We start from the raw sequence: 21,582 nt of genomic DNA on the forward strand, positions 1-21,582 counted from the left end.
GACCTGCACTGTCGCTCACTGTGTGTGTTTGTGTCATCGGGCCGAGCACCGGATACTTATGAGCCAATCACCTCAGCAGTTGCGTCAAGGCTGATTAATAACGATGGGCAATGAATGAAACTGTGTGCCACATGCTCCTTCTGTGTAGCTGTGCAGTCAGCCAAGATCAATGATTCATGTTGACCCCTTGAGCTTAATACTTTCTCTGCATCAATGAATCTGTTAACTCTTGCCCCCACTCTCTTTTATATCTCCCCAAAACCTTTTTATTTGTATTTATTTAACCTTTATTTAACTAGACAAGTCAGTTAAGAACATATTCTTATTCATACTTTGCCCTGTTTATCTAAATGCACTCCCAAAATGTCTTCGCATGAACCGTAAATTAATATCCCTGTCTACATAAGGACAAACCTCTTAAAGATATATATTTATTGTTTGTATAATTTAATGCAAAACGTACACAAGTGAGTACTAAATCGTGACTTTTATATTGCCAGTGCAAATATTCTATTGTCCTACAGTAACATATTATTTAAAGTGGAACGCACCAGCGTTTCTGTGTCCCAGTCTTATAATCTTAGGACCTTGGTTTTTATATACTGACAGAGACAAAGGGACGCAGTGGTGCAGTGATTCCTCCTGTGGTGTAGGGGGTGGTGTGTGGAGTTTGGCAGCTTTTCAGATACCAACAGCTTGACATACACCGCACCGTAGGTCAGTAGAAGTTGGAGTGCTTTGGCCTGCAAAAAGGGATATGTTAGTTTAACATAACAACAAAAGAGACTTCGTAATACTGTATTGAACACATGCTACAGTCTATAGGTAGGCTATATCTTAAACAGTGGTGGCTGGAGCCCGTCCTCCAGATTTCTCCCTCCACCAGCCTCCACTAATCTGGAATACCATTTGTTCAACATGAGGCACTAAAGAAAAATCCTTTAGCGAGGTGTCTACATTGTAACATAAGATTACAAGTATTATTGAAAGCAGTCTAACTAACCTGAGCTGGTAGTATTTGGTCCGGTACCAAAATGTAGTTAGTAGTGAGTTTGGTGTCCTCCCTCTGGCTGGTTGAGGTACTGCCTCCAGCCTCATCGTTCATCAAGAGGGGCCTTTCCTCATCAGAACCTTCATTAACACTTGACTCCACCGCCACAGGGTCAAGGGTCATGACCTCTGACACCAGGACAAGGTGGGACATTCTCTTCTCGAGTCTCTTCTAGGGAGTGAGGGGAACCCGTTACAGTGCATTGTCTGCTAGTGCAACACAGAAACACTGAATGGTGATCATCACAAGATTGCCTTACGATGCAATTGAAAGGCAATATACACCAAATAAAACCCTCCGATGATAGGCCTAAAACACAATATGTAATACTCAAATGTCTCCTATTGTCAATGTCCAATTTCATTTCAATTTTGCTCAAGACAATTCCTTATAACAGTACACAGAGATGTGTCAATATCGATCTATGCATATTATATCCCATTGGCTTCCCAAAACAGAATGTCCCTACTGAAAGCCTTGCCAAAGAGAACACGGACACAAATCAATAGAGCGAACATGGGGACATCGTGATGTACCTACCTGGGCCTCATCTCCGACAAAGCTCATCTCCTCTAGAGTTTCAGTCAGTGTCCTCAAGCAGCGGGCCGTATCCCAGTACACAATGAACAGCTGAGCGAGACGAGACCACAGACAGGCAGGCAGACGGTTAGAGACAAACAAACAGAGACAGATGGATGAATGTAATGAGGACAGTTTAGATGACCAAAGTTCATATTTGGTCTAGAGGGATCAACACAATATTTAGCATATGGAATTTCTGTAATACACATCATTTCCCGTGTTCCGTTTAGTGACACTCAAGGTGCGGGTCTATGGTCACTACCCCCTGGGCACACACTGGTTGAATCAATGTTGTTTACACATCATTTCAATTAAATTGCATTGAACCAATGTGGAATAGACGTTGAATTGACGTCTGTGCCCAGTGGGTAGACTTTTTGTGGATTCATCTCATTCAGGTACAGTGGGGCAAAAAGGTATTTAGTCAGCCACCAATTGTGCAAGTTCTCCCACTTAAAAAGATGAGAGGCCTGTAATTTTCATAATAGGTACACTTCAACTATGACAGACAAAATGAGAAGAAAATAAATCCAGAAAATCACATTGTAGGATTTTTAATGAATTTATTTGCAAATTATGGTGGAAAATAAGTATTTGGTCAATAACAAAAGTTTATCTCAATGCTTTGTTATATACCCTTTGTTGGCAATGACAGAAGTCAAGCGTTTTCTGTAAGTCTTCACATGGTTTTCACACACTGTTGCTGATATTTTGGCCCATTCCTCCATGCAGATCTCCTCTAGAGCAGTGATGTTTTGGGGCTGTTGCTTGGCAACACGGACTTTCAACTCCCTCCAAAGAGTTTCTATGGGGTTGAGATCTGGAGACTGGCTAGGCCACTCCAGGACCTTGAAATGCTTCTTACGAAGCCACTCCTTCGTTGCCCGGGCGGTGTGTTTGTTATCATTGTCATGCTGAAAGACCCAGCCACGTTTCATCTTCAATGCCCTTGCTGATGGAAGGAGTTTTTCACTCAAAATCTCACGATACATGGCTCCATTCATTCTTTCCTTTACACGGATCAGTTGTCCTGGTCCCTTTGCAGAAAAACAGCTACAAAGCATGATGTTTCCACCCCCATTCTTCACAGTAGGTATGGTGTTCTTTGGATGCAACTCAGCATTCTTTGTCCTCCAAACACGACGAGTTGAGTTTTTACCAAAAATATCTATTTTGGTTTCATCTGACCATATGACATTCTCCCAATCTTCTTCTGGATCATCCAAATGCTCTCTAGCAAACTTCAGACGGGCCTGGACATGTACTGGCTTAAGCAGGGGGACACGTCTGGCACTGCAGGATTTGAGTCCCTGGTGGCGTAGTGTGTTACTGATGGTAGGCTTTGTTACTTTGGTCCCAGCTCTCTGCAGGTCATTCACTAGGTTCCCCCGTGTGGTTCTGGGATTTTTGCTCACCGTTCTTGTGATAATTTTGACCCCACGGGGTGGGATCTTGCGTGGAGCCCCAGATCGAGGGAGATTATCAGTGGTCTTGTATGTCTTCCATTTCCTAATAATTGCTCCCACAGTTGATTTCTTCAAACCAAGCTGCTTACCTATTGCAGATTCAGTCTTCCCAGCCTGGTGCAGATCTACAATTTTGTTTCTGGTGTCCTTTGACAGCTCTTTGGTCTTGACCATAGTGGAGTTTGGAGTGTGACTGTTTGAGGTTGTGGACAGGTGTCTTTTATACTGATAACAAGTTCAAACAGCTGCCATTAATATAGGTAACAAGTGGAGGACAGAGGAGCCTCTTAAAGAAGAAGTTACAGGTCTGTGAGAGCCAGAAATCTTGCTTGTTTGTAGGTGACCAAATACTTATTTTCCACTATAATTTGCAAATAAATTCATTAAAAATCCTACAATGTGATTTTCTGGATTTTTTTTCTCATTTTGTCTGTCATAGTTGAAGTGTACCTATGATGAAAATTACAGGCCTCATCTTTTTAAGTCGGAGAACTTGCACAATTGGTGGCTGACTAAATACTATCTGTTGATAGTGATTGATGCCACTAATAAAGTTCCTCCCTTTTTGTTTTGACTTCCTACGAGCTAGAACATTTGTTACTGTCTGATTTAGGATATAAAAAGAACTATTTAAATTCAACTACAGAATCAATTCATCGATATATAACTTCAAAGTGTCTTGCCATAATGATCAGTCAATGGAAGCGGTTAGATTTATACCACAAAAAAACAGTAAAGGTATTTAGAAGTAATCTCGATTACAAGAAAGGGAGTGTGATAAAAAGGTTTGACACAAAATGTCTTCCATCTCAGATTGAGCTGCCTATATGTGCAGGTTACTGTAGGCTACCTGTAGAGTTCCAGTGCAGTTCTGCACCCAGTCAGCCACGCCCACCAGCAGCATATGTTGTCTCAGCCTCTCATTCACCTGGATGAGTCGCACGTCAATGTTGATGTTTATCTGTAGGAAGATCTGCGTTAATGTTTTTTGGTCTTAGAACTGTTTTCAGACTACAGTCCAATATCTCTATAGAATTGATGGTGTTCAATAATGAATCACATAGGTTTCAAAGTGTCTGAATATTTATCTTCAATCCTCTTGTGTGGCATATCTATGTAGTCTATTCATTTGCTTCCACAAGCACAGATTTATTCCTATTAATATCGATGCATAATTTATGTTGCTACCACAGTTTACTAATTTTAGCACTGCGATTAAAGATTAGAAGGCATTTTATAATTAGGCTGCCCATTTAAGACTATCTTTTCCTGCAGTGGGATTTCATTCATATTTTTCATGATTCATTTCAATTGTAATTAAAACTGCTGAAAATCAGGTGTTTCTATGTCAAACAGGCCCTCAGCCAGCCAAATCACCAGTTAAGATCTTTATCAGCCTTGCTCCCCTCCAACACAAGGTCATAAATCCCCAGCTGTCAGCAGAGCCATAAATTACCAGCTGCTCACTGCTCATTTACATTTTCATCATGTAGCAGATGTCCTTGCCCAAAAATCCATATAATATATTTTCCCTGCTCATATGTCAGCCATTGAAACCCATGCACATTCGGTTTGATCACAACAATACGTTATCCAATAAACCACCAATAAGCCATTAGTTTAAAAAAAACATAATGACTTACCTTTTATTGAAGCTATGGTTATGATGTCATTATTCCATCACAACCATTTGATAATCTTTTCAGATGTACCGGAAAAGATGGCCTCGTTCACATTAGTCTAAAATGGTTAATGCTAATGTATTGATGTTTTAGCTAGGCGTAAATCCATTTCTGGGAAAAATGTGCAAATATTCTGTGCAGCACCTATGCACATTTGGTTTCTACAGTCTTTGACCTTTCCAACTATGTAGAACCTGTCCTATTTGGTATAAGTATCATAATATAGCATGTATGAGTATCCCTCCCTATGCAGTGACTTAGTGTGTACCGCTCAGACACGAGTGTTGCATGTGAAATTTCTGACCAATACCCACTCAAAACCCGCCCAAAAAGCCTGAAAACTAGACCAAGTGTATTTGTATACAGCAAGAATTGTATATTTTATACAATTAACCCTTTTCCATAACGCGATTGAGCCAAATACGGAATATCGTAGTAACCTGTAATGACGTTAGAAGCAAATGTAGTTTTCCTCAAATTAATAAGTATTGCGCCTAGAGAAAAGACCATTTGCCCTTATTAAACTCGCCAGATCATTTTCCATCAATGGATGTCTATTTATCTCGTTTGACTGCTATGGATGTCGATTTAGCTCGTTTGACTGCTATGGAAGTCGATTTAGCTCGTTTGACTGCTATGGAAGTCGATTTAGCTCGTTTGACTGCTATGGAAGTCGATTTAGCTCGTTTGACTGCTATGGATGTCAATTTCCTTGTTTGACTGCTATGGAAGTCGATTTACCTCATTTGACTGCTATCTCGTTTAAGCAATAAGGTACAAGGGGGTATGGTATATGGCCAATAAACCATGGCTAAGGGCTGTTCTTAAGCATGACGCCTGGATACAGCCGTTAGCCGTGGTATATTGGCCATATAGTACAAAGCACGGGCACTTCCTGTTTGAGTTTCTGCCCATAGGATGGGAGGAGCAAGAAAGGAGGGCGGGGGAGGGCCTTGTAAGCATCCCGGAAGTTTGAATAGCAATGGTTGAGAGTCTTAGTAGTGCGAGTAGGGCAGTCAATATGTTGATAGAATTTTGGCAGCCTAGTCCTCAGATTTGCTTTGTTAAAATCCCCAGCTACAATAAATGCATCCTCAGGATATGTGGTTTCCAGTTTGCATAAAGTCCATTGAAGTTCTTTGAGGGCCGTCAAGGTTTCGGCTTAAGGTGGGATGTAAACGGCCGTGGTGATGACGGAGGAGAATTCTCTTGGGAGATAATATGGTCTGCATTTAATTGTGAGGTATTCTAGGTTGGGTGAACAAAATGACTTGAGTTCATGTATGTTCCTAGAATTACACCATGAGTCGTTAATCATGAAACACAGCCGCCGACAATATTTTGGATGAATTGCTCTGGGGAGAGTGAACAAGGATCTGCTCCAGGGAAGTTGTATTCCTGGTCGTAATGCTGGTGGTTATGTTACTGCCGCTCTATTATCCAATAGTTCTTCCCGGCTGTATGTAATGACACAAAACATTTCCTGAGCTAAAAATGTAAAAAGTAGTACATAAAAGCAAAATACTGCAACGTTTTCTAAGAGCTAGTTGCGATGCTGCCATCTTGCACAGACCAGCTGGCTGGTATGTTTATGGGCATATTCAATCTCTCCCTATCCCAGTCTGCTGTCCCCACATGTTTCAAGATGGCCACCATTGTTCTTGTACCCAGGAGGCAAAGGTAATTGAACTTAATGGCTATCACCCTGTAGCACTCACCTCTGTCATCATGAAGTGCTTTGAGAGACTAGTTAGGGATCATATCGCCTCTACCTTACCTGCCACCCTAGACCCACTTCAATTAACTTACCTCCCCAATAGATCCACAGACGATGCAATCGCCATTACTCTGCACACTGCCCTATTCCATCTGGACAAGAGGAATACATGCTAAGAATAAGAATGCTGTTTATTGACTATAGCTCAACATGCAACACCCTTGTACCCTCCAAACTCATCATTCAGCTCGAGTCCCTGGGTCTGAACCCTGCCCTGGCAACTGGGTCCTGGACTTCCTGACGGGCCGCCCACAGGTGGTGAAGGTAGGAAACATCACCTCCACTCCGCTGATCCTCAACACTGGGGCCCCACAGGGGTGTGTGCTCAGCCCCCTCCTGTACTCCCTGTTCACCCATGACTGCGTGGCCAAGTACGCCTCCAACTCAATCATCAAGTTTGCAGACGACACAACTGTAGTAGGCTTGATTACCAACGATGACGAAATAGCCTACAGGGAGGAGATGAGGGCTCTGGGAGTGTGGTGCCTGGAAAACAAACTCTCACTCAATGTCAACAAAACAAAGGTGATGATCGTGGACTTCAGGAAACAGCAGAGGGTGCACCCCCCTATCTACATCGACGGGAGCGCAGTGGAGTAGGTGGAAAGCTTCAAGTTCCTTGGCGTACACATCACTGACAAACTGAAATGGACCACCCACACAGACAGTGTGGTGAAGGCGGTGCAACTGAGCCTCTTCTCTTTATATAATGTTTATATATCTGGCATTACTCATCTCATGTGTGTTTACTATTTTTCTATACTATTCTATTGGATCTTAGTCCGTTCCACTCTGACATAGCTCGTCCATATGTATATTGGGGCAAAAAAGTATTTAGTCAGCCACCAATTGTGCAAGTTCTCCCACTTAAAAAGATGAGAGGCCTGCAATTTTCATCATAGGTACACTTCAACTATGACAGACAAAATGAGAAAAAAAATCCACAAAATCACATTGTAGGATTTTTTATGAAATTATTTGCAAATTATGGTGGAAAATAAGTATTTGGTCAATAACAAAAGTTGATCTCAATACTTTGTTATATACCCTTTGTTGGCAATGACAGAGGTCAAACGTTTTCTGTAAGTCTTCACAATGTTTTCATAGACTGTTGCTGGTATTTTGGCCCATTCCTCCATGCAGATCTCCTCTAGAGCAGTGATGTTTTGGGGCTGTTGCTGGGCAACACAGCCTTTCAACTCCCTCCAAAGATTTTCTATGGGGTTGAGATCTGGAGACTGGATAGGCCACTCCAGGACCTTGAAATGCTTCTTACGAAGCCACTCCTTCGTTGCCCGGGCGGTGTGTTGGGGATCATTGTCATGCTGAAAGACCCAGCCATGTTTCATCTTCAATGCCCTTGCTGGTGGAAGGAGGTTTTCACTCAAAATCTCACGATACATGGCCCCATTCATTCTTTCCTTTACACGGATCAGTCGTCCTGGTCCCTTTGCAGAAAAACAGCCCCAAAGCATGATGTTTCCACCCCCATGCTTCACAGTAGGTATGGTGTTCTTTGGATGCAACTCAGCACTCTTTGTCCTCCAAACACGACGAGTTGAGTTTTTACCAAAAAGTTATATTTTAGTTTCATCTAACCATATGACATTCTCACAATCTTCTTCTGGATCGTCCAAATGCTCTCTAGCAAACTTCAGACGGACCTGGACATGTACTGGCTTAAGCAGGGGGACACGTCTGGCACTGCAGGATTTGAGTCCCTGGTGGCATTTTGTCTGTCATAGTTGAAGTGTACCTATGATGAAAATCACAGGCCTCTCATCTTTTTAAGTGGGAGAACTTGCACAATTGGTGGCTGACTAAATACTTTTTTGCCCCACTGTATATAGTCTTAATTCATTCCTACATAGATTTGTGTGTATTGGGTATATGTTATGTAGTTTGTTAGATATTCCTACACTGTCGGAGCTAGAATCACAAGCATTTCACTACACCCGCAACAACATCTGCTAATCATGTGTATGTGACCAATAACATTTTATTTGATATACCACAAACCAATCCTCCGGGGTGCCTTATTGCTATTAAAACTGGTTACCAACATAATTAGAACAGTAAAAAAAATGCTTTGTCATTCCCATGGTATGGTCTGATATAGCACAGCTTTGAGCCAATCAGCATTCATGGCTGGAATCAGGTTTATAATTGTAAACAAATCCCCTTTGCGCATGTGCATAACTATAGATAAATCTCACAGGAGAGTTTAAGTGAGGAAAGTTGGACAGAGGATCTCAATATCTTAGCAAGAAACACTTAGACGAACTGGCAATTGTGCTGTTATGTGCCAGATGTTAAGACTACAAACCATTATAAATGGCCGATTTGCGAGATTGACTTGTCATTTCAAAAGGCATAGGCTACAGACTAAAATCTGGGTTTATAATCAACTTTGCCATGGTTTGCTTAGATAAAGGAAGGATGCCCATAGCTCCTGATAGGCCTACATCTAATTTCAGATAGTCTACAGTAGCCTAGACAAGATGTAGGCAAGCTGTAAACTGAACAATTTAGCAGCTTGCTTAGTTCAAATTAACAGAAAAATGTATTCAACATGAATAGCGAGGCGATTTCGAGGTTAGACGTGCTTGTTTCCCCCAATAGCCTGCCCGAATTGGCTACTGAGGATGCGGTCATCATTTCAATCACTGAATTTAATATTAATAATATGTACATTAACTAAATATGCTTGTCAACAACAGCCAGTGTTTTTAAAACTTTTAAAAATGTTTTACCTGAAGCCTAATTTGACTACTGTTTACCGTCAATCTAACGCGTTCTAACAACCGATCGGCAATTGCGATAGAGCTTTGATAACTTTGCCCACTTAGTGGCAAAAATGTATTTGCAATGACTCCAGTCATATTTTCATTTGTGTTTAGATTGATGAGGGGGAAAAAACATTTTAGAGTAAGGCTGTAACATAAAAAAATGAAGGTGTCTGAATACTTTCTGAATGCACTGTAAAGTGTAATTGCGATTCAAACTCAAAATGTAATACATTTAAATTCTGTATCTGACTAGGTGTTTTCTTTTTTTTAAGCCCATAACCATGTGTGTGAGGTGTATACTTTTGCTTCAAAGTAGATTTGTTTAAGACTACCAAGATACCCTCTGTATGACCCTACTTTAGCCCAAAGCAGTAAAACATTAAGTGCTGTCAGACTGATAAACAGATTGAACACCCACCTCCTTGTTACTGTAGTAGAGGATGACGATGATGAATGTGGTGAGGAAGATGGAGACCAGACTGACAGACAGGCAGAGGACCCAGTAGTCAGTGACCGAGAGATACATATGAAGAGTGGAGAACACAGCACACCATATCACCACATATATAATCTGGAGGGGAGATAAAATGATACACAGTATAAATTGAACATACTAACTCTGAACAAATACAGGACACATTAGTAGAAGACACACAGATGGTATAGGAGATCAACAGATACTGGACACTATTGTGAATAATGTAATGGATGTAAAAAATAAAAAAAATAACAAAATCACCCTTGTGTTATTAATCAAGACTTTGAGGGACCCTACCGGTGCCATGATGAAGTGGATGAGAGAAGAGTTAAGGAACAGGTATCTCCTGACCGATGGCACATCCAGTGCTATGTCTAGAGGTGTCTCAAAGTCTGCCACAGGAATCTACAGTGGAGAAACCAAATGAACCAAACAGTGGATACATGGTAATAATGTATTCTAAATGTAATTTTCATACTTTACCAAAATGCATTCCACAAAATAAACAAGGTAAGGGAAAAAAGACTTTGACCTGCAATATGTGTCAGGGATGTGGGTGGTCAAAAGTTTGTAAAAGTGTGTGTGACATATTTATTTCAAAAACATTGTATATCCCTTTGAGTGGTAAAGTTATTAATTACACTTGGGGTGGTGTATCAATACCCCCAGTCACTACAAATATACAGTGACCTCAATAACTCAGTTGCCGGAGAGGAAGGAAACTGCTCAGGGACTTCACCATGAGGCCAGTGGTGACTTTAAAACAGTTACAGAGTATAACGGCTGTTTAGCTCTTTGTATGACTTATACCTCCTATCCAACTTGTGTGTCAATGACAACAAATTTACCGTCGGTAAATTTCTGCTGTCCTGTCATTGATAAACGACGTCAGGCTCTGCCGCTTACGACTGACTCATCAGCATGTTTTTTTGCGTCGTCTATGTCTTTGTGCGTCAGGTTTGTAAAGCGGTGACATGAGGCATAATGCTTATGAGGCATTTGCATGTGCAGACCACCTCATAACCGGAAAGAGATTTGCGGGTTGCTATTCAACTGTTTTCATTTGGTTGTAAACCTGATTTAACAATCTGCCATCGCCAAGTGGATTTGGAGCAAAAGTTAAATATTGACAGCACAAATGTGAAAAACGAATCTGTCTCAAGGCAGTTCAGTTCCCCGACCAAATTCAGAATATGTGCAGCACAAGGCACCCACTCTGTCAATGGGTTGATCTCTCGTATGTGCGATTGCAGACCTTTGGTTGTCATTGTCCTTTGTGTCTATGTGTTGCACAGAACAATAACCAGTGACACGTCCCGAGTGGCGCAGCGGTCTAAGGCACTGCATCACAGTACTAGAGGCATCACTGCAGACCTGGGTTCGATCCCAGGCTGTGTCGCAGTCGGCCCCGACCGGGAATACCCCTGAGGCGGCGCACAATTGGCCCAGCATCGTCCGAGAAATTGGAAGGGTTTGGTCGGCCGGGATGTCCTTGTCCAGACGCGTTCTAGAGACTCCTTGTGGTGGGCCGGGCGCATGCACGCTGACTTCGGTCGCCAGCTGTACAGTGTTTCCTCTGACACATTGGTGCGGCTGGCTTCCGGGTTAAGCGAGCAGTGCGGCTTGGCGGGTCGTGTATCAGAGGACTCATGGCTCTCGACCTTCGCCTCTCCCGAGTCCGCACTGGAGTTGCAGTGATGGGACATTACTGTAACTACCAATTGGGGAGAAAAAATAGGTAAAAAGTACAAAAAAAATGAATAAATCAAATAACAGTCAGTTTGGGCATTTTTTGTTTTAAGTTCTTGCTCCTGCTGTTGTTTTATTTTCTGTACTTTTCTTTTCTGGGCCACTCAAGCCACTCAGATTTTTTTCCCACTAGGTAAAAATGCTGTGGCTACCACAGAATTCTGTAGCAATATGCCATCCCATCTGGTTTGCACTTAGTGGGACTATAATTTGTTTTTCAACAGGACAATGACCCAACACACCTCCAGGCTGTGTAAGGGCTATTTGACCAAGAAGGAGAGTGATGGAGTGCTGCATCAGATGAAAAAAGCAGGAAAAGCAGCCAACAAGTGCTCAGCATATGTGGGAACTCCTTCAAGACTGTTGGAAAAGCATTCCAGGTGATACTGGTTAAGAGAATGCCAAGCGTGTACAAAGCTGTCATCAAGACAAAGGGTGGCTACTTTGAAGAATCTCAAATATAAAATATATTTGGATTTGTTTAACAATTTTTTTGTTCATATGTGTTATCAAATCAAATCAAATTTTATTTGTCACATACACATGGTTAGCAGATGTTAGTGCGAGTGTAGCGAAATGCTTGTAACTGTGTTATTTCATAGTTTTGATGTCTTCACTATTATTCTACAATGTAGAAAATAGTCAAAGTAAAGAAAAACTCTTGAATGAGCAGGTGTGTCCAAACCTTTGACTGGTACTGTATATATACTTTCAAAAATGTTTTGCTGCCTCTTGGGCCCCCCACGGGCCTGGGCCCAGGGACTCTGCATTATCTGGCCCTGCCTCTCCCTAACTATCTCAGACAACCTGATCCAGGTGTAGAACTCTAAAGGGCCGAAAGTCTTGATTAGGGTTTTGCTCCCTAAATCACTCAGCGGCTGCCCAGTCCAGTCGTGTGGAATTGTACTTATAGCAGCATCCATTAAAGTCGTACCAGCCCATGGGGCAGGATTTTTGGGATAGCTCTTCACCCCGGTCAGGAGTGTCATGTTCAATACCCAAAGCAAGGCTGAAGATAGAGACAGCACAGAGGAACACAAACATGGTAATGGTTGGGCTGGTAGGCAGGTAGGTATGCTGGGCTGCAGTGGGTTCTGTCCTTTATTCTAATTTACAGAAGGAAGGTTTGGCTGGTGGGCATCATGTCATAGGCGGATCATGTACCGACGTGACACATCCACTATCTCAAAGTAAATGTTATATGAATGTACTATTAACCTCAACCTTTACTGAAGCTGTTTAATCTGTCAAATTCACTCCAGAACCTAACAAAAACAAATTCAAAGAGATAAAAGAGAGAAAGTTATTTCTCACTTCTCTGTGCTCAAAGGGGCTGATGCTGAGAGACCAAAGGTAATCGCCTCGTTCCGCCCCAGTTCCACCCCCCTGGACACCTTCCCTTCTCCATTCATCATTGCAATTGTCCAGTGTAACCTGTTCTCTGGGCAGCCAAACAAATCCTGCACATGCGCAGAAGGGTTGGTTCTTTAGCTATCGGGAAGAAGGTGTCCAGCCGCTCCGCTCCAAATGCATCACAACAGCCAGTCTAGATAAGGGGGTATTGCCACGCAACCCAGAAGTCATATCACCTCTGGAGATGTATTCTTCTCATAATTCCTGTGCCATGTTTTGGTACAGGGCTTTTGACACCAAAAACACACACTGGATGTGATGTTTTGGCCAACAACTTTGACTTGAGGTCAAATTCATTTGAGGCCGGGGATTCATTCCGATCTGTAAAGACAGCTGATCGTCCTCGCAGTGGCAGACCACGTGTAACAACACCTGCACAGGATCTGTACATCCGAACATCACACCCACGGGACAGGTACAGGATGGAAACAACAACTGCCCGAGTTACACCAGGAATGCACAATCCCTCCATCAGTGCTCAGACTGTCCGCAATAGGCTGAGAGAGGATGGACTGAGGGCTTGTAGGCATGTTGTAAGACAGGTCCTCACCAGACATCACCGGCACAAGTCCACCATCGCTGGACCAGACAGGACTGGCAAAAAGTGCTCTTCTCTGATGAGTGGCGGTTTTGTCTCACCAGGGCTGATGGTCGGATTTGCGTTTATTGTCGAAGGAATGAGCGTTACACCGAGGCCTGTACTCCCAAGCGGGATCGATTTGGAGGTGGAGGGTTGGTCATGGTCTGGGTCGGTGTGTCACAGCATCATTGGACTGAGCTTGTTGTCATTGCAGGCAATCTCAACGCTGTGCGTTACAGGGAAGACATCCTCCTCACTCATGTGGTACCCTTCCTGCAGGCTCATCCTGACATGACCCTCCAGCATGACAATGCCACCAGCCATACACTGCCTGTTCTGTGCGTGATTTCCTGCATCCTGCAAGACAAGAATGTCAGTATTCTGCATAGCCAACAAAGATGCCAGATCTCAATCCCATTGAGCACGTCTAGGACCTCTTGGATCAGATAGTGAGGGCTAGGGAATGTCCGGGAACTTGCAGGTGCCTTGGTGGAAGAGTAGGGTAACATCTCACAGCAAGAACTGGCAACACTGCAGTACTTAATGCAGCTGGTGGCCACACCAGATACTGACTGTTACTTTGATTTTGACCCCCCGTTTGTTTAGGGTCACATCATTCCCTTTCTGTTAGTCACATGTCTGTGGAATTTGTTCAGTTTATTTCTCACTTGTTGAATCTTGTTATGTCCATACAAATATTTACACATGTTAAATGCAGTTGACAGTGAGAGGACGTTTCTTTTTTTGCTGAGTTTAGTTCAAGCTCCCCACACAAGTGGACAGGCTGCTTGACATTTGATGAGAATAAAAATGGCCAGTGGGCACCCAGAGAGAGGGAGAGAGTGTGTGTTTATGTGTATGTGTGTGTTTGCTCTGACCTGGAAGCCGTCCCTCTCCAGCAGAGCCCTGCAGAGCGACAGATCAAACCTGGGGCTCAGCATGGAGGAGGTTGGTACTGCCAGCACACACTGACCTGGAGAAGAGAAAGGGGGAAACAGAAGGGAGAGGGGCAGAGAGAGACGGTAGGAGGGAGAGAGAGAGGCGAGGAGCGTGTTCATTTTGACAATAACACATTCTGACAGAGATTTTAACAGTGATGAAAAAGGAGAGAGAGTCAAAACATTGAGAAATAATAATAAAAAGGTATTAAGGGTAAATAAATAAAGTGGGACATTGTGAAAAGGGTTTGTTTATCCCGAAAACTTGCCAATAGGGAAAAAATAGAACAAAGAAGAGAAACAAACCAAGAATAATTATTTGACAAAGACCATATATTGATCAGACTTTTACCCATAGTACAATTTGATAACTATGTTACTACGCACCATTCTTCCATCTAGACGTTCTTCTGTTTTCTGGCAGGATCTCGGATGATCGTCTCAGGTCAGCTTCAACATCACTCTCGTCTGAATGCACAGAAGTCTTGTCCTCCATCTCATCCATGATGACGAGACCCTGAACGAGCAAAAACAGTCATACAGTTTAATCAAAATCCCTGGAACCGTAATTCAGAGAAAATTTGTAAGAGCATGAACGGCCCTGACCTTCAGCGTGAAATACACAGTGCATCTGACCACAGCAACACAGTTCCCGTTAGCCTGGTCCCAGATCTGTTTTTGCTGTCTTGCCAACTCCTACAATGACTAAAAGAGTTGGATAGCCTGCACAAATAGATCTCGAACCAGGCTACATCCGTTGCTCAAGCAGACAGATGCTTGGTCTGATTACAACACCACTTCCCAGTTGTCCCATGTGCCGTAGGTTGTCAGATATGTGTGTAAAGTATACACAGTATATGAAGTGAGTAATAACATTACAGCAAGCAGCACATTCCAGTGTGATGCAAAACAAAGAAAGACATTGAAATTAGAACAGTTAACGAATATTCCCTCAGTAGATAGTGTTTTCCTGAGGCATGGCTTGTACTGACACTGTTGGAGAAAACATGTCCAATGGCTGAAGCTCCCTTCGAGATGCCCAATCGGAGACTACAGCTTTATCTAGCAATGGCATCAAACGCCAAAGCTTATCTTGAGAACTGGAGAAGTCAGTTGAGTTAAGACTAGCACTTGATGTGTCCTATGTTTCAAAAGCAACCGGAAACCACATCACTTCTCCTTTTAGAAAAGATTACATTGCTCTGCTATGTTATGTCAGCATGTTGGAGAAACCAACAGAAGAATGAAACTAAAGTTTACCAACAAGGTTTCTGATTCAGCACTTTCGAGTTTCAACTTAAGTTTCAACAATCATTTTAGTAGCTGACTTTCTTTTCCCGGCTACAGACTTCACAGGTTTCTGTTAAAAGTGGCTAAGCTGTACCACAGTAATACGATGAGATAGACATACTGCACCTCAACAGGGTCAGTCTTCAACGCACAATACACAGCCAAGTTATCGCTCTGCTTTCAACAGCCTCAAACTCTGAAAGAGAAAGTGAGAAAATAAAGGGCAGCTACATTTTTAGACACTACTGTTGCTTTCTCATTCTCTCGTTCTTGCTCTCTCTCTCCCACCGTCTTTCCCTCTGTGTCTCTCGTTTGATTGTTAGAGAGGGAGACACATTTTAGCACAAACGTGTGAAAATGCTGTCGGCAAGCTTGTCTTCTTCTACCCCTACACCAGTTCTCTCTCTCCTCTCTCTATTTTCCTCTCTCTCGCCCTCTATCTCGCTCTCCTTTCTCTCTCTCTCAATTCAATGTTAAGGGCTTTATTGGCATGGGAAACACATGTTTAGATTGCAAAAGCAAGTGAAATAGATAATAAACAAAAGTGGAATAAACAATAAAAAATGAACAGTAAACATTACACTTACAAAAGCTCCAAAATAATAAAGACATTTCACATGTCATATTATGTATATATGCAGTGTTGTAATGATGTGAAAATTGTTAAAGTACAATAAAATAAATAAACATAAATATAGATTGTATATACAATGGTGTTTGTTCTTCACTGGTTGCCCTTTTCTGGTTGCCCTTTTCTTTTCTTCACTGGTTGCCCCTTTCTTTTCTTCACTGGTTGCCCCTTACTTTCTTGCTTCTGTGATTGCACACTGTGGTATTCCACCCAATAGATACAGGAGTGTTTCAAAATTGGATTTGTTTTCAAATTCTTTGTGGGTCTGTGTAATCTGAGGGAAATATGTGTCTCTAATATGGTCATACATTTGGCAGGAGGTTAGGAAGTGCAGCTCAGTTTCCACCTAATTTTGTGGGCAGTATGCACATAGTCTGTCTTATCTTGAGAGCCAGGTCTGCCTATTGTCAATTCAATTCAAGGGCTTTATCGGCATGGGAAACATATGTTAACATTGCCAAAGCAAGTGAAGTATATAATAAACAAAAGTGAAATTGACAATAAAAATGAACAGTAAACATTACACTCACAGACGTTCCACAGAATAAAGACATTTCCCCATGTCATATTATGTTGTATATACAGTGTTGTAACGATGTGCAAATACAAGTACAAAGGGAAAATAAATCAACGTAAATAAATCTCCCTCTCTCTCTCAAGCACACACTCTCATTTTCACGCATGCTGCTGTAAGCAAGTGAGTTGCCAACTTTCAAACAGTTTGACTACGCTGGTGCCCCTAATGATACAAGTACCTTTACAAGTGCCTGTTTACACTTTTATGTGAATGATTGTGTATTGCTGTGTAAGAGCATGTGATGTTTGATGTGTGTTTATGTGTGTCTGTGTGTTTCTCTACGAAAGGTTTTATGACAGATGTGAGGGGAAAAGCTCTTCAGGGTTTTCTCATCTATTCACTCTACTCCTACTTCTAGGAATGTTTTGTAAAGATAAAAACCATTTTACAGAGTCGTTGTGTGCACCAGTTACAGTTGAGGTTCTGAACATAAAGAAATGCACATGACTAATAGGACAACTCTCCAGAGACTATACAATGTAGAAACTATTACATTTAAAGGTCCTACCCACCCGCACTTAAGATGAAAGTAATTTCCATGACTGGAAGTCAATGTGTATCTGGTAGCATACCCATAGACTTAGAGTCATTGCGCAAACTCTAGTTAGCATTGGCTCGCAAAACAACCTCTAAGTTCCTTTATACTGGACACAGAGACATAAAAACGGTATCCATAAGTTCATCGGACTTTGGGGAAATAGATAAAGAGCCTCATTACCAAAATCCCCTTTTAAAGTCACATTTACTTTAATACAGTTACAGCATTTCAAACATTCCCCCAGAAGCATTTAACCTTTTCCATCTCAACTATTTGGTCCTTTTTCCTCACATACAACTACACTTCCCAATATACACCACATGGCCCAAAGTATGTGGACACCTGCTCGTCTAACATCGCATTCCAAAATCATGGGCATTAATATGGAGTTGGTCCCCCCTTTGCTGCAATAACCGATGTTGGAACATTTCTGTGGGGACTCAGGGGAGTTTTCTAGTTATTATAGTTCTATGTTGGTGTGTGAGTATGGTTCCCAATTGGAGGCAACTGAATATCGTTGCCTCTAATTGGGGATCATACTTAGTGTATCCCTTTTCCCACCTGCGTTGTGGGATATTGTTTTGTTTAGTGCCTATGTGTGCTACGTACTGCACGTTCATTCATTCTTTGTTGTTTTGAAGGTTCACAATAATAAATATGTGGAACTCTACTCACGCTGCGCCTTGGTCCGATTATTTAAACGATGGTTGTGACAGAATATCCCATTACAGGACCAAGCAGCGTGCCCAGGAGTTAAAGGAGAGTTGGACATGGGAGGAAATACTGGGTGGATGTGAGACCCTTCCTTGGCAGGAGTCGCCAAGGAGTATAGGAAGACAGCGACGGCCACAAACAGCCCAAGGGCAACCCCAAGATTTTTTTTGGGGGGGGGGACACAAAGGGTGGTCGGCTGAGACGAGGAGAGAGCCAGAGTTGGGAGTTGATGGAGCAATTGGCGGAGGGAGATCGGAGAGAGATGTTGGTTAGATGTCTGCAGCGCACTCGCCATGAAGAGCGTGTCATCAGTCCGGTGAAACCTGTGCTGGCGCCATGCGCCAGGCCTCCAGTGCGCCTTCCCAGCCCGGTACGTCCTGTGCCGGCTTCCCGCGCTCGCCCTGAAGACCGTGTCATCAGTCCGGTGAAACCTGTGCTGGCTCCACGCACCAGGCCCCCAGTGTGCCTTCCTAGCCCTGTACGTCCTGTGCAGGCTCCCCGCACTCACCCTGAAGAGTTTGTCACCAGCCCTGAGTCTCCAGCGACGGTCTACAGCCCGGAACCTCCAGTGAGATTACACGGCCCAGAGCTTCCAGTGACGGTTCACAGTCCAGAGCCTCCAGTGACGGTCCACGGCCCGGAGCTTCCTACGCCGGTGCCATGGCTGGAGCCTTCCTCTGCGCCGGTGCCCAGTCCAGGCACGGAGTCCAGTCCCGCTCCATGGCCGGAGCCTTCCTCTGTGCCGGTGCCCAGTATGGGCATGGCGTCCAGTCCCGCTCCATGGCCGGATCCTTCCTCTGCGCCGGTGCCCAGTCAGTCCGGGCTCGGTGTTCAGCCTGGCTTCATGGCCGGATCCGCGGTCTGAGCGTGTGCAACGTCCCGCACCGGAGCTGCCACCAATGCTAGTTGCCCACCCTAACCCTCCCCATCTTGGTTCTCTATGGTGTAATAGGTTAGAGCGTGACTAGGTTATTTTTCTAGTTATTATAGTTCTATGTTGGTGTGTGAGTATGGTTCCCAATTGGAGGCAGCTGAATATTGTTGACTCTAATTGGGGATCATACTTAGTGTGTCCCTTTTGTGTTGTGGGATATTGATTTGTTTCGTGCCTATGTGGGCTACGTACTGCACGTTCGTTAATTCTTTGTTGTGGAACTCTACTCACGCTGCGCCTTGGTCCGATTATTTATATAACAATCGTGACACTCAGCCACAAGAGCATTAGTGAAGTCAGGCACTGATGTTGGGCGATTAGGCTTGGCTCGCAGTCGGCATTCCAATTCATCCCAAAGGTGTTCGATGGGGTTGAGGTCAAGGTTCTGCAAGCTAGTCAAGTTCTTCCACACCGATCTCGACATACCATTTATGTATGGACCTCACTTTGTGCACAGGGGCATTGTCATGCTGAAACAAGAAAGGGCCTTCAACAAACTGTTGCCACAAAGTTGGAAACACCGAATCGTCTGGAATGCCATTGTATGCTGTAGTGTTAAGATTTACCTTCACTGGAAGTAAGGGGCCTAGTCCGAACAATGAAAACAGCCCCAGACCTTCTCCACCAAACTTTACAGTTGGCACTATACATTCGTGCAGGTACCGTTTTCCTGGTATCCGCCAAACCCAGATTCGTCCATAGGACTGACGGATGGTGAAGCGTGATTCATCACTCCAAAGAATGCATTTCCACTTCTTCAGAGTGCAATGGGGGTGAGCTTTACACCACTCCAGCCAATGTTTGGCAATGTGCATTGTGATCTTAGGCTTGTGTGCGGCTGCTCGGCCATGGAAACCCAATTCATGATGCTCCTGACGAACAGCTTTGTGCTGAAGTTGCTTCCAGAGGTAGTTTGGAACTCGGAAGTGAGTGTTCGACAGATGATTTGTACGCACTACGCGCTTCAGCACTCGCCGATCCCGTTCTGTGAGCTTGTGTGGCCTACCACTTCACGGCTGAGCCGTTGTTGCTCCTAGACGTTTCCACTTCACAATAACAGCATTTACAGTTTACCAGAGCAGCTCAAGCAGAGCAGAAATTTGACAAACTGAATTGTTGAAAATCCTATGACGGTGCCACATTGAAAGTCACTGAGCTCTTCAGTACGGGCCATTCTACTGCCAATGTTTGTCTATGGAGATTGCATGGTGGTGTGCTCGATTTTATACACCTGTCAGCAATGGGTGTGGCCAAATCCACTCATTTGAAGGGGTGTCCACATACTTTTGGCCCTGTTATGTAATTGACTTTTACTTGACCCCCTCTTACTCACTTACACCCCCCCCCCCCCCCCTCTCGCTCTCCCAGCTTGACTCATTAGTCTAACCACATGACTGGTGGAATGAGGTCTACACTTCTCAGAATGAGAGTGAATGAGACAATGAGTCCACAACAACAAACTTTTCTTGTAATAAACAAATGGAAATAACCTCACAGAGGTGACAGAACTAAGATCGTACTTGAAATATATGAGGCAGCAATGCACACACATTGCCTAAACACACAAACACTATTCCTTACCTACCTGTTGTCCCAGCTGGTGTGTGAGTTGATCTGGATGCCAGTGAGTTTAGCAGATGTTCTCCAGGTTGTCATGACTCTGGTCTGGTGGTCTGCTGCTATGGGCTGGGACTGTCACACATTAACTCTTGCCCCACAGGCATGAATGCACAAGCACACGCACACACACACACACACACACACACACAGACACACACACACACACACACACACACACACACACACACACACGTATGCAATGGTGGACACACAAGCGTGCACAAACACACGATCACACACACACTGACAAATTAGAAATTAGATCATGGAAATCTGTATACTTTTGTGAGACTAAATAGATTAACTCAGTTGACCTGAAACATTGTCTGGGGACAACAATCTGATGACTCATGTAATAAATGTGTGAAGGATTCCACCTTGGTATTGAAATTACAATGAAGTTTCATATTGTTCTCTCTATAATTTCAGGAACGCGATGAGGGCAAAGTTGAGATGAAATGTTGACTTGGTGTCTCAATGGTTTATTACCCAGACTACAGTAAACAGTGTGACCGTGTTATGGCACAACACAGTCATGTTGGCCAGTCTTTCACGGCACTACAGTTCTCTGCCTAGAATGCCATCTTGGGGTATGAAGGAGTAAATAAAATGTAATACTTAGCTAGTTGTGTCAGTCACTTATCATCATCGTAATGGTAATATTGAGGGTGAACAAAGTTCATATTCAGTTTAGAGTGATTAACAATGTTTAGCATATTCATATATTTTCCCTTTCTGTAATACACATTATGTCCAGTGTTCTTTCTGTTATG

The 21,582-nt window shown here is 43.2% G+C and overlaps 1 protein-coding gene across 5 annotated transcripts; it reads right to left on the reverse strand.

The window, feature by feature from the left end:
* Nucleotides 1-417: 417 nt before the first annotated feature.
* Nucleotides 418-20,890, reverse strand: LOC109907618 (transmembrane protein 268). Of its 5 annotated transcripts, none has more exons than XM_020505694.2 (10): nucleotides 20,775-20,890; nucleotides 15,922-15,991; nucleotides 14,893-15,022; nucleotides 14,446-14,540; nucleotides 10,123-10,230; nucleotides 9,766-9,918; nucleotides 3,950-4,060; nucleotides 1,592-1,681; nucleotides 1,004-1,222; nucleotides 418-743 (listed from the first exon to the last, which is right to left on the reverse strand). In XM_020505694.2, the coding sequence occupies exons 3-10, from the start codon at nucleotides 15,008-15,010 to the stop codon at nucleotides 573-575; spliced, it is 1,065 nt and encodes a 354-aa protein (XP_020361283.1). In that variant the 5' UTR covers nucleotides 15,011-15,022; nucleotides 15,922-15,991; nucleotides 20,775-20,890; the 3' UTR covers nucleotides 418-572. The 5 variants fall into 5 exon arrangements, with proteins under 5 accessions (XP_020361283.1, XP_020361284.1, XP_020361285.1 ...); XM_020505695.2 differs by having other exon boundaries at nucleotides 20,771-20,867; XM_020505696.2 differs by lacking the exon at nucleotides 15,922-15,991 and having other exon boundaries at nucleotides 20,775-20,846.
* Between the last annotated feature and the right edge of the window lie 692 nt (nucleotides 20,891-21,582).

The sequence above is a fragment of the Oncorhynchus kisutch genome, linkage group LG17 (genome assembly GCF_002021735.2).
Source record: "Oncorhynchus kisutch isolate 150728-3 linkage group LG17, Okis_V2, whole genome shotgun sequence".
Classification (NCBI taxonomy): domain Eukaryota; kingdom Metazoa; phylum Chordata; class Actinopteri; order Salmoniformes; family Salmonidae; genus Oncorhynchus; species Oncorhynchus kisutch.